Source organism: Urocitellus parryii, chromosome 6 (assembly GCF_045843805.1).
Source record: "Urocitellus parryii isolate mUroPar1 chromosome 6, mUroPar1.hap1, whole genome shotgun sequence".
NCBI classification, from domain to species: Eukaryota; Metazoa; Chordata; class Mammalia; order Rodentia; family Sciuridae; genus Urocitellus; species Urocitellus parryii.
This window is the reverse complement of record NC_135536.1, coordinates 168,961,263-168,974,944: the sequence shown is the minus strand read 5'-3', so window position 1 is coordinate 168,974,944 and position 13,682 is coordinate 168,961,263. Positions and strand designations below refer to the sequence as shown.

The 13,682-nt window shown below is 35.9% G+C and overlaps 1 protein-coding gene across 5 annotated transcripts in view; it reads right to left on the bottom strand.

Annotated features, from left to right (window-relative positions):
* Positions 1–1,329: 1,329 nt before the first annotated feature.
* The window catches only part of Gpcpd1 (glycerophosphocholine phosphodiesterase 1), a 55,373-nt gene continuing 43,020 nt past the window's right edge, over positions 1,330–13,682 (bottom strand). For all 5 annotated transcript variants that reach the window (XM_026385854.2, XM_026385858.2, XM_026385857.2 and 2 more), the window contains 5 exons: positions 12,963–13,028; positions 10,338–10,474; positions 9,794–9,929; positions 9,259–9,419; positions 1,330–2,514 (listed from right to left, as the gene is read on the bottom strand). In XM_026385854.2, the coding sequence (XP_026241639.1) occupies positions 2,337–2,514; positions 9,259–9,419; positions 9,794–9,929; positions 10,338–10,474; positions 12,963–13,028 (678 nt within the window). In that variant the 3' untranslated portion in view covers positions 1,330–2,336. The remainder of the gene's footprint in view (positions 2,515–9,258; positions 9,420–9,793; positions 9,930–10,337; positions 10,475–12,962; positions 13,029–13,682) is intronic.

The window sequence follows — 13,682 nt, the reverse complement described above, 5'->3', positions numbered from 1 at the left end:
ATGGAAATAAAAATAATTAGTAATAAAGAACCTTGCCCTTGAAGAGGCTGCAGTCTGGTAGGTCAAACATCAACTACATCTACCTAGAATGTAGTATGAGGCACAGCATGATGAACATGAGAACGTAATATCATCTGTTGAAAAACTGGATTCCTTCCTCTGATGGGGTTTGGCAAGGGCACAGAAGGGAAAAGTGGTTGGCGCAAATAGAAATGAGTGTACCAGGGAGAACGTGCCTGGGAAGAACAGGACTTCTGGGCAGAGGGCAAATGGGCACAGATTGGGTAATGTGGGGTCATGGTATGTGCAGGTTCTAGCCCAAGTACTACATGGCTGGAGCACAGTTTAAGTGTTAACAGGGGGTGACACAGAGGCCTGGATTCAGCCCTAAAAACATTTGTTTTAACCCTCTACTCTCACTGGTTTGTAAGTCAGGAAGAAATAGAAAATTAAATGAGTGGCTAGGAAATGAGTAAAGTGTATCGTAAGTAGTTACTATAAGCTCCTCTCAGCAAATTGTTTGGCAGCACATACTCCCCTTTCCTTTCCTGACATCTCTTTTGTGCCCACCCCCATGATGATCTGCTTCCCCTCTGTTCCCAAGTCATCATAGTGGAAATGGAAGAAGAGGCCCAGGAAGAGCAATAGGATGGAAACAGAAACACACATACATGGCCATCAGGTTCTATTAGGGAATGGTCACTGCATTGTACAAAGGTTTGTAGGTAAAGTACACTAATTCCTTCAGTTTTCTAAAAGTGTCCAATTCACAACAAAATTATTAAAAATACCATTCCATGTGGGAAATGTATATAGAATCCTTATAGACTATTTTTCACTAAATATCAATGTCAAAATACCATAGGATTTCCAACCCTATCTTTACACAACTAAGATCTAACCAAAAGTGCATTGCTTAGTTTAAAAAATAAAAAGATGATGTGTAATTTCCAAGTTCTAGGTTTTCAGACACTACCAAAATTATGTCAATGTATGAATAAACTGCCTTGTGAAAAACAGTAAAAGGTAGATGAAATTAGCCATCTCTTTAGGGTAAACACTAAATATCAATTTCTCATAATAACATTATAAAACCATTCTAAAAGTAATAACTCCTTGAAATTCCATTTTATAATGAAGAAAATAAATCTGTCATTTTATTTAACATTCATTCTTAAGTTACAGATGTCAATACAATCTGCTTCTAATGAAAGCAACCTTAGTATAATCTTAAAAACATGCACATATACACTCAGTAAGATCTTCCACATTTCTAAATAAATTACATGCATGATATATATTAACCAATAAAGAAAACCAATGTAAGAATCCAGGACATTTATTTTTCTGCATGGACATTTAACTACTGTACAATATGCACACAAAACAAACCCACAAAGCAACAGTGTGAAATAGGTAGTGAGAGACTCTTAAAATAAGCATACTTTAAATGCCTTAGCTTTTTTTGTTGTTTTTTGTTTGTTTTAGGCAACAAAATATTTTCAGTCCTTGACATCTTCTCACACTTACCTAGCACCACAGATGCAAGGACTGAATAGTAAACATGTATAATTTCATGCTCAAAACCTAAAGCATGCATTGAATCAAATTTATATATTGTGATCTACTCTACTACATACGTAACACATACTTCTAATATTTTATACATTACATTACCCTGCAGCATTTTGAAATTTTAACATTTATGCAAAACAACTTTTGAAAGATGAAATGAGTTTCAAGGCTCACCTCCAGGCTGGTTTGGTTAAGTGAGGGAAATGGCAGCAGCCTCAAGGTTCATACTGAATGAAAATGGTGTATGTGTATGTCAATCCATGTAAAAAATACCTATATACACAGATGGCACAAACATTTGTGCAGTTGGAATCACCAGTGCAAATGCATGCATTTGAGGTACTTATTTGTTCCATGGTCAGGTATAATTATGCGTAGTCACTTTCCTCAAGTGCTAAAGATTTCAGACCTGATCAAATGAAAAGCTCTAAGAGTAAATATGAAATATTTATATAGTTAATTTCAAAGTGCTATGCTTTTAATGAAGATTTGTTTAACATTATAGGCTTAAATATTTAGTTTAAAAATATTTACCAAACAATAAATTTTCTCCTTGTCTAGAGACTGACTGGAAATTATACCTGGCCAAGTGATTTAAATAGCATATTTGAAATTTTTGCAAGAACTGTAGTGAAAGAGTAAAATACTTCATTATTGCTTCATTGGACTGAGAAACCCAAAAGGCATAAACAATGCTCAATGATGAAAACTGATTATCCAGAACAGCGGTGCATGCCCCAAAATGGCCTATGCAATAAAAACTAAGCATTCTCCACATTATCAATGCCATTGATATCAGTCTCCCCACACAAAGAGGAGGGAACAAAGTGGCTAACAGTGGGACACAAACAGCTCTTAAGCTCTGGCAATTCCTGCTTCAGGCGTTCCAACTGCTCCACTTGGAATATATTTGGTTGTTCAGGCATCCAATCATATATCCTATGGTGAAACAAACACAGAATACATACATAAAATAGTGTAATTTTATGGCTTATTTAAAAACTGCCTGACTTAACATTGTCATGAGAATTCATTTACAAAATGTCTGGAATATCCATATTACTGAGTTTTTCTTTTGTTTTTATTTTTAAAGACAAAAGCATCAGATCCATTTAAAATTTTTCTTCTTCCTAGTCTAGTAACCCTGAACACCAGCACTGCTTTTTCATATCCCTGATACAAAAGAGCCGATTATAAAGCAATTGAATTGGAAATGTATAGATTACTAGTGACTTTTGAAAGTATCTGCTACTCAAGTGATTCAACTGGCAATGCCTTAATTTCAAAATGGAAATGTTTGGAGAGCTAGAATTCATAGCCTATTCTGACTTCAAAGTCACTGAAGATCGAAGTAAAAAAAAACTGCCCAGTGTGGGAACTACCCTAACTCTGTGTAGTACAGAGCCAGAAAGAGTCTCCCATGACTCATAGGAGCACTGGCATCACCCATCAGCAGAGAAAGGATAGGATGGCCTCTCACACCACAGTTGAAAGCCAAGTAACTGTACAAGGAAATGTGAGAATCAAATTTTACAAACATCACAGTTGGTAAGAAGTTATTAAACAAGATTTAAAAACAACATCTTTAAATATCTGATTCTAGTACAACAGATTTTGTTAATTAGACATGTGAAGGAATGAAAAGTGACCTCTGGGTCAAATATGAGACAGAAAGAACAGAACCATCTAACTTTACTCCCTTCCTATGTTCTGTTAAAAATAAAGGGAATTTCTGGGCTGAGGATATAGCTTAGTTGGTACAGTGCTTTTCTCACATGCACAAGTCCCTGGGTTAAATCCTCAGCACCATAAACATAAATATATAAAATTAAAAATAATGAATTTTTTTTTTAAAAAGTGCATGATTATGCCAGATACAGTGGTGCACACTCAGCTACTGGGAATGCTGAGGCAGAAGGATCACAAGTTCAAGTTCAGCCTGTATAATTTAGTGAAACCCTATCTCAAAATATAAAGGGTGAGGGTATGGCAGGTATGGCTCAGTGGTAGAGCACTGAGTTCATTCCATGGTAACACGCACACGCGTGCACGCACACACACACACACACACACACACACACTCCATGAGTATGAGAAAAACTCAAAGAGACAGAGCAATAAAACTGAAGGTTAAAAAAACCAGATGGATGAGTAACAATTAGAAGTTTCTCTGTACAACCTAAAAAGACCAATTCACAAGCCAGTAGTAGGAAAAACAAAAAGGCTAGGCTAAAAGCAGCAAATTCCTCTTAAACTGAAATGAAAGGGAAGGGAGCAAAAAAAGAAAATAAGAGGTAAAGATGTGGAGTAGCAATAAGCATTTTCTTCCTCTACTCCCAGCTGCTGAGGCTGTGCCTCCTTCACACTAGACTGAATTTAACTGGATGTCTCTTAGAATAGAAGATAATTTGGGCTGGGGATACAGCTCAGTTGGTAGACTGCTGGCCTCACATGCACAAGGCCCTGGGTTCAATCCCCAGCAACACACACACACACACACACACACACACACAGATATAACCAGATAAGGTGGGGGTTTGAGCATTTTATAAAACCACCACCACAGCCACAGCACCAGGGGAATTTGGAGACAGCATATTACAAATACTAAAACCAGATACATCCTTCCTCCCCCACCTGTCTTCCCTCATTTAATTCCTGGCAGCCAGTGTTGGATGCCCCAGGAATAATATACAGATTCTTATCAGGAATTTGATCAGTCAAAAAGTAAAGTTCTTGCCAAGCATGGTGGCATATATCTCTCAGCAATTCAGAAGGCTGAGGCAGGAAGATTTCAAGTTCAATGTCAGCCAGGGTACTTAGCAAGACCCTGTCTCAGTGGTAGAGTGTGACAGAGTTCAATTCCTAGGACTGGGGCAATGTGTGTGGGGGGATAAAGTTCTAAATCTACTGACATCACCCCACAGTAAAGACCAGGTCAGCAACCCCATTCGTACCTCCAGAATGTCCAATAAGCTTTGCAAGTCCCAACCGTACCATGGAAGGAAACCTTGGATTTCCAAACAGTTTAGAAAGCTTTTAAGATGAAAGAACACGACTGGGGATATAGCTCAGTGGTAGAATCCTTGCCTGACATGTATGAGAACTTGGGTTCCATCTTTAGCACCAGGGGGATTAAAATTCTTATGGAAAATTTTCAGGATGGCACTTGTGCCCACAGAGGTCAACCAATTTTGTAGTGGAGCTATCCCAGTAAAGAGAAAGGCATATTAAGGATACCATTCCAAGAGAGCCACTGCCACTCTAGCAGCCCTGTAACCTAAGGACATGTGTCCTAGGAAGCATAAACCAGTCTTACTTAAATACAGTACATCTGCACCATGTACTGATGCAGTTTCTACAATACCTGACAGGATTAGAATGCTTGGCCCTACTCCTGAGAACTGATGGTAGGCTACAATGCAGCAGGAAATACAGAACAGCCCACTCCAGGCTGTTCCTGTTGTACTTCCAATAGTTCCTGTTGTACTTCCAATGCCTGACCCACAGGCAGATGCCTGATGGTGCTGGGCTAGAGACCTAGTGGGTCACAAAACCAGTTTAGAAGTTAACATTTGCATTTAACAAGTACATACTCATGAATATGAAATATTCAAGGCACATTTCTTTAATTTTGTTCATACAGATAAACATATGTAAATATACATATCTATGTGTGTCATGGATTGCAATGCAAAATAGACTGGGGGTCAAAAAGTTCTGAAAGATATTGTCCTAGGGCTGGGGTTGTGGCTCAGCAGTAGAGTGCTCGCCTCGCCATGTGTGAGACCCAGATTCAATCCTCAGCACCACATAAAAATAAATAAAAAAGATACTGTCCTAGAGAAACCTAATACAGGGGCTGGGGTTGTGGCTCAGCGGTAGAGTACTTGCCTAGCACATGCAAGGCCCTGGGTTCGATCCTCAGCACCACATAAAAATAAATTTTAAAAAATTAAATAAATAAATAAATAAATAAAATATTGTGCCTACCTACAACTAAGAAATAAATATTAAAAAAAAAAAAGAAACCTTATACATATATTCCAGGAAACCTGGTTAGTAATGTTCACAGCAAAGACCAGGAATGTAGCTCAGTGGTAAAGCACTTGCCTAACATGAATGTGTGAGGGCCCTGGTTCAATCTCCAATACTTCAAAAATGATGATGATGATGGTGGTGATGATAAATAAATAGTTCACAGCAACACTGTGCATAATAAAAGTTGGAAACAACATAAATGCTCTTAAAAAGCAGAACAACGGAATGTTATACAGCCATGAAAATGAATAATAGCTATTTTCCAAATAAAGTATGAAGTTTAAAATTATGTAAAACTCAATGGCTAATTATTTAAAGAAAGAAGATTAAATTTTTTTAAGAGGAAAATCAGGTAGGGTTGTCAGACCCTGTGGTAAGAGTGCTTGCCTAGCATGCATGAAGCACTGGGTTCAATTCCCAGCACCATATAAAAAAAAATAAATTAAACAAAAATAAAGGTATTGGGAACATCAACAACTAAAAATATTAAAGAAAAAATAATTTTGTAAGTGGTTATGTATGAAGGAGAAAGAAAGGAACTGTAAAATTATAATGGTATTTATTTTAAACACAGGTATCTGCTGTATTGTTACTGTATTGTGTTCTATTTTAATCATCTAAACTGATAAACAGCTATTTAATAAAACTGAAGGGCTGGACTGGGGATATGGCTCAGGCGGTAGCGCCCTTGCCTGGCATGTGTGTGGCCCGGGTTCGATCCTCAGCACCACGTACAAACAAAGATGTTGTGTCTGCCGAAAAACTAAAAAATGAATGTTAAAAGTTCTCTCTCTCTCTTTAAAAAAAAAAAGATTGTTAAAAAAAAAAAAAAAAACTGGAGAGCTGGGAACTCAGTGGATAGCTCAGTGGTTAAGCACTTGCCTAGCATGTCATCAGGCCCTGTGTTTAAGACCCATCATCTAAAAAAAAAAAAAAAAAAAAAAAAGGGCAATTCTACCAGACCAGTACTATCCTTGATCTCAAAACTAGACAACCAGGGCTGGGGATGTGGCTCAAGCGGTAGCGTGCTCGCCTGGCATGCGTGCGGCCCGGGTTTGATCCTCAGCACCACATACAAAGATGTTGTGTACGCCGAAAACTGAAAAATAAATATTGAAATTCTCTCTCTCCTCTCTCACAAAAAAAAAAAAAAAAAAAAACTAGACAACCATTTGAGTAAGGTAAATTAAAGGTCATCTCACTAATTATCAAAAATGTAAAACTCTCAAACAAAATATTAGAAAATCAAATGCAGTTTATATATCACAAAAATATGATTAAACATGAAATCTGTGTTTGAAGAGTAAATCTGCCTTTGAAGAGTAAAATAGTTTTTTAATAATCTAAAACACCCACTCTTACCATGCCAAATCCTAAACAGCTCCAAATCAGTAAACATTAAAAAACTGTCTTCATGTCTAAATTTGATAATGTAACTATAAGAGCAATAAACATATTAATTAGAAATAGTGAGGTAAGGGCTTGGGGTATAGCTCAGTGCCTGCCTTGCATGCACAAGGTCCTTAGTTCGATCCCCAGCACCAGAGAGAGAGAGAAATGGGGGGTCTCCTAAAAATAAATAAATAAGGAGACAGGGACATGGCCAGGGACAGTGAAAGGAATTGGAACAAAGGACTGAGGCTTTTTTATTATAAGCCTTACAAAACTATTTGAATTTTTAAATCATAATACATGAAGTTCTTTGGTTACATTAGAAAGAAAATCCAGAGTTAACATAATCTAATTTATCTCTTATCAGACTCTAAGAAGAGGTTGGTGCCATTCTGTCTCTCCACACTTTCAGAGTACTACACTAATTTATGTTCTTGCCTCTACCTAAAATGTCTATCTTATCTATCCTCAACTAACTTCTAACTTAATTCTTCTTTTAAGACTCCAAGCCAGGAAGAACTTCCTTTAGTGCCTCGTTTTCCATTATATGTGAACATTTGATGCCAATAACCAAGGTCCATGAGATGAAGGAGCTGCCTAAAAATATAAATCCATACATCTTATAAAGCCATACATTCATAATCTCAAGTACACTGTTCTTGCCTGAAAATATTTGCAATCACTCCTTCCTCCACATATGCACACACCTATGTGTGTACACATATATGAAATCTTTAAAGATTTGATCAAGGTAGCACTTCCTTCAAATTGTTCATTTAAAATTTTAATTTTCATCTAATTAGCTGGACATTATTTTTAAGTTACAGAACACACTATTTTATGCAAAATTAAACCAAACATTAACAAGGAAGGGAGGATCTTGGCTATAATTTAAAAACCAGTCTAATTCAGACAAAATAGTGGGGGGAAAGCTTTATTAAGAAAGTGATATAAATTTATAGGACAAATAATAATACGAACTAAATTCAAGGAAAGGCAGGTCCAGTCAGGATTTTATTACTTCCTCTTTACATGCCTACAATTTTACCGCCTTAATAACATCCTTTCTAATCCCAAACTTCTTTACATTAAAGAAATCTGTCCCTCAAGATAATGTCAGTACAGTAAATATGAATTCCTACTGTGTTACACACATCCAGCCTGTGGAGGCAGTAAATAAAACAGGGAAAAGCTTTGCCCTCATGGAGTTTATGTTCTTGTTTGTGTGCATCAGAAAGCGGGGAAGAGTTGGGGAGAAAGGGGTCAGGAAGAAAAATAGCCAAGTACCATATGATATGCATATGTGGTATGTCAGATGGTGAGAAAAGACATGGAGAAAAGTTCGGAAACACACAGTAAACAGGTTGGAATCTTTCTCTGAAAAGAGAAACAGCAAATGGGGGAAGTTGTGGAAGAAAAGGTCAGAAACGGAATGAGGAATGAAAGGTGGTACAGGGAAAGGGGGTGGGGGTCAGCTCACACAAGGCCCTTACTAAGGACTATGGCTTTTCCTTTTAGGTGGCACAGAAAACCATGTTAGCAGCAAAATGATCTGACATAGGTTTTAAAAGCCTCCCACTGGCTGCAGTGTGAGAATAGTCAAATGTGGAGGCAATCACCGGGGTGCGGGCTACTTCAGTGATGTGCACACTGAGATGAGTTGATTCAGCTGAGTGACAACAGTAAACAAGGTGGGACAGACTCAAGATATGTCTAATAAGGATATGTTTAATAAAAGAGTCAACAAGATTTTCTGTCTCACTGGATCTGGGATATGAGGAACTGGAACAACCACACTTACATAAACAACATTTATGTTGAAATCAGGAAGATGAAAGGAGGAATAGGTATTGGTTCCTGGACATAAATGTTTAGAGATCAGGAAAACGGTCTGAGTTGGACACATACAATGTTAGAAACATATGACGATATGAAAAGACACAGAGTATGACGAGACCACTGAGAAAGCTGTATAGACAGAAAACAGGAGGCAGACAGTAACCATTACTCCCTAAAATGATTTAGTACATCTGGGTTAGGACCTACTCATTTGCATTTTTAGCAAGCTTCTCAACTGACTGATACACTTCAAAGTTTGAAAAAACTCACTGACAGACAAATGTCAAGATAAACCTCAGGCCAAACTACAGAATTTTAACTTAACTAAGTTTAATTTTATTTATAATTTTATAAGATGAAAGCTACACTTTTCCTAACATTTCATGGAAATTTTTTATGAAAACCAAATACCTATCATAAATTAGACCATGAACTCCAAATTCCTTCAATTTCCTTCTGTTTTCAGGGTCATTGGTATCATCACCCCAGCAGAATATGACTAGTCCCTTAGCTTTTGCCTCTTGGATATAGGACGGATTTCTGAGCAGGTCTTCAGTATGTGCGTTAATCCCCTAAAAGAAGAAAAGTTAGCTGTTCATGAAAAAGTAATATGTTTACTATAAATGTTAAATACTTATAGAATATATGGGTCAATGCTTTCTAGAGTGAAGAGGCAAGGAAAGAAAATGTTAGATTTTTTTTTCTTCTAATTTCCCTTATTCTTTTCAATATATAATGCAGTTAAAACAGAGTGCTAATATATGTAAGTGATTTGTAAACATACATGTTGAGTGTATGGCTATTCTCAATTCTAAATAGAGCTACTTGCTTATGACACAGTCAAATCTTTAACCATTAGGTAGATAAACATGAAACCTTATTTACTTACTACCACTGTAAGATACAAAACAATAGAAGCAAAACAGTGGAAGTTCAAACAACTTACCAGAAGATTTTCAAACTGTGCAAAGCTCATTGCGATGGGGGTTGTCCGAGATCTGAGATCCATAAGTTCTGGGTAAATGTCAGATTTTCCTTGAGTCAAAAATAATATGGGATATTTGTTCTGCTTCTGCCGAACCCTAAAAAGGACAAAACAATACTTTCTGTGAGGCGATAACTATAATATTGATTTGAAATTTAGAAATTATTAAAAACATGAAGAAATTGAAACAAAATAAAAACAGTCGAACTACTCAGATATATAACCACCATTAACTCAAGAAAAATATAAAATACTCTCAGGCATGAGCAACGAGAAAGCCCAGGAAGGTTTACGTAAGTTAAGAAGGGCATGACACACAAGTACATGAAGCCCACAGGGTGTGAGGCTCTAGGATTTCACAGGAAACCATCAGAAAGCCATCATGAAAACACAGGGAACTTGAATGAGGCCAAATCAAGGGAAAGCCGAACAACTTCCTAACCTCCAACCACCATCTGTACTGAGTGCTAACTACAATCTAAGAGGACAGAAGAATATTACTTACATTGTACAAATATCTGCATCAAATGAAGAAAAGACTATTCTCCTCTTTCCAGAGTTTTCTAAAACAGTTTTTAAAATTATATCCAAAAACATATTCATGTCAAAATATGTTGATAAGTTACCATCCCACATTCCATCCTATGTAGGGGGGGAAAAAAGCCATAGCACACCTTAGAATCAGAATGCAAAAAAAAAAAAAAAGACAGCATCTAATTCATACTTTTCAAAAATTTCTTAATACACTTTATTATGTTCATTTAAAGCATACCACAGAATATTATGGAATACATGAAGACAGTACAAAGATTACTAAATTGAAATAAGTTATCATATCAATCATCTCACACAGTTGCCCCTCTTCCTCTATTTTTGGAGTTAGGGATTAAACCAAGGGCCTTGAATACACATGCTACCTACCAGCCTACCACCGAGATACACCCTATACTCTTCCCTTTTGTGGCAAGAGCAGCCCAAATCTACTTATTTTGCATACATACAGTATCATTACATATAGCCCTCATGTTGTGCATGAGCACTCTAGACTTGTTATTTTTATCCTTTGACTTTGATCTCCCCATTGCCTCCTCCTCCTCCTCTCCCCAACCCTGTAACCACTGTTTTTTCTCTTCATGTATGTGAATTTTAAGTTGTTTTCAGATCCCACACATAAATAAGATCATACAATATTTTTGTGTGTCTGGCTTGTTTCATTTAATATATAATGTCCTCCAGGCTCAACTATTTTGTGGCAAATGTGAAGAGCTCATTCTTTTCTAGGGCTGAATAATAAATATTCCAACTTATAAATGGACCATTATCCAATTGTCCATCAAAGGGCACTTAGGTTGTTTCTATACCTTGGCTACCATGAATAATACTATAATGAATAAATAATACTATAATGAATAAAGGTATCTCTAAGGTAATGATTTAATTTCCTTTGAATTTGTGCCCAGAAAAGGGACTGCTGGATCATATGGTACTTCTGTTTCTAATTTCTTTAGAAACCCCAATATGGCTGCACTAGTCTACACTTCCACCAACAGTATATAAGAGTTCTCTTCTAAGCATGATCTCACCAATATTTATCTTTTGACTTTTTGATAACACCGCCCTAATAGGTATGGAGTGTTATCTCTTAATGCTTTTAACCAACCCTGATTTCACAGATGAGGAAGTCAAAGACCTGAAAAGATAAAGTAACCTGTCTAAGACTACAGTTATTCAGTGATGGCAAAGAAATCATAATTCAGGTATAGACACTCATATAAAAAGTCACTATCATTAATAGGCTTCACTTTAATATTAAAAGATAAAATTCTAAAAAATTATAATCTACTGATTTAAAATTTATATAATCTTCATAAAAAACTGTTTCATTTGCTAAATGAGAACCTATTAATTTTACCAAAAACAACAAACATCAAAATAACCTTATACATTATAAACAATCCTTTATTTTAAAAAATAACATTTGTGATTCTTCTTCATTGGGTCTCAGACATTATCAACTATCCTTTAAAAATAGTTAAATAATTCAGGGGCAGGGGCAGGGCAAGGGGAGGTTCACTGGGTTGAACAGGGTGGAGTGGGAAGAAGGGAGACTGGAATAGGAAAGTCAATAGAATTCACAGATGAATGCAAGACCAGCATTTACTATGTGAACCAGGACCATCGTAGCCTGTATTAACAGCCATGATTAGCTAGGCACAGTGGTGCATGCCTATAATCCCAGTGACTGGGGAAGCTGAGACAGGAGGAGTTCAAAGCCAGCCTCAGCAACTTAGTGAGGGCCAAGCAACTCATTGAGATCTGTCTCTAATGAAACATAAAAAAGGAACGGGGATGTGGCTTGGTGGTGGTTAAGTGCTCCTGGGTTCAATCCCTGGTACCATAAATAAACAAACAGACAGACAGACAGACATGATTTGAAGAGTCACAGAATATTCTGACCAAAACAAAATACAGGACATCAATCAGTCCAACTGACCAATTATGATACCTGAATAAACTACTTTCAATACCTGTCCTCAATCTAGCTCTCTCACCATGATTCTCATGTTTTCTTCAACTAGAACACACGTTCCAAGAATACAGAACCTTATTAAAGTTCACTGATTATCCACTGTATTCAGAAAATGCCTAGACTGTAGCAGCTTTCTATTAAATATTTACTGAAAAAAAGAAATGATTACATTTGGAAACAATTTAAAGCATAGCTGAAGAAATTTCTTTTCCTGGTAATTATTACTAACTACTGCTCCTCAACAGAAAACTGCTCAGAAAATTATTTAAAATAAATATTTAGATGAAGAATTAGAAAGTATTAACTAAATCAGAGATATTGTCTACTTTATAAATCTGTCTAGAACCCATTCATTAATGTACAAACCAGGTGTATGTAAATCAAGACTTCTATTATAAATGCATCATTAATTTAAAAAGTACTCACATATTAGCTAAGTGTAACATAGGCTTTTGTAAAAAGATCTAACAAGTACTGTACTTTGATGGATAAAGTTGAAAAATTTCAGTTTAACTTAATTGCATTAAAACAAAAACACAGAAACCAAAGAACTTTAAAAATGGAAAAGGGGGGACAGGGATTGCATAGAGAATTACTTACCCTTTGTTGGCAGATCCATTTAATTTCTATGTTAAACCCTACATCTTCTGGCAAAGACTCTAAAACCTGGAGTTTTGTTTTTGGTGAAACAGATGGTAGAATAAAAACAAATAAATAAAAGAATTATTATAAGAAGCAATCAATAAGAATACTTTACTAGTAAGGATAAAGTGTTTTATGTCTTCAGTAAAAACCACTGTGTTCTCATTAAACTGACAAAATGGTTAGTGACCACTATATTAAATAAGACAAATTAAAACAGCAAAAGGAGCAATTTCAAGCAATAAGTGTAATAACTTATAACTACCACCAGAAAGATAGATCCTTAACCTAAAATCCTTTTTTTTTAAATATTTATTTTTTAGTTAATAAATAAACTAAAAAATATTTATTTTTTAGTTTATTTATTTATTTTTATGTGGTGCTGAGGATCGAACCCAGCCACAACACCAGCCCAACCTAAAATCCTTTTCACCATTCCTTTTAGAACATTCCATGTGAGTTATAGACAACATCAAGAATTCAGGAAGACATCTTATGTATTCTAAATTATATTCAGGTATATTGATATACTAAGGTATGATTACATGAAAACCAATGATTTTTAGCTTTTTTTGGAAGCGATAATACTTTTAAAAAAAACATGCTGATAACCCCCCCAAAAATTATCTCCAAATGAAACAATATACTAAAACTCATAAAGCAAAAAACTATATAAAT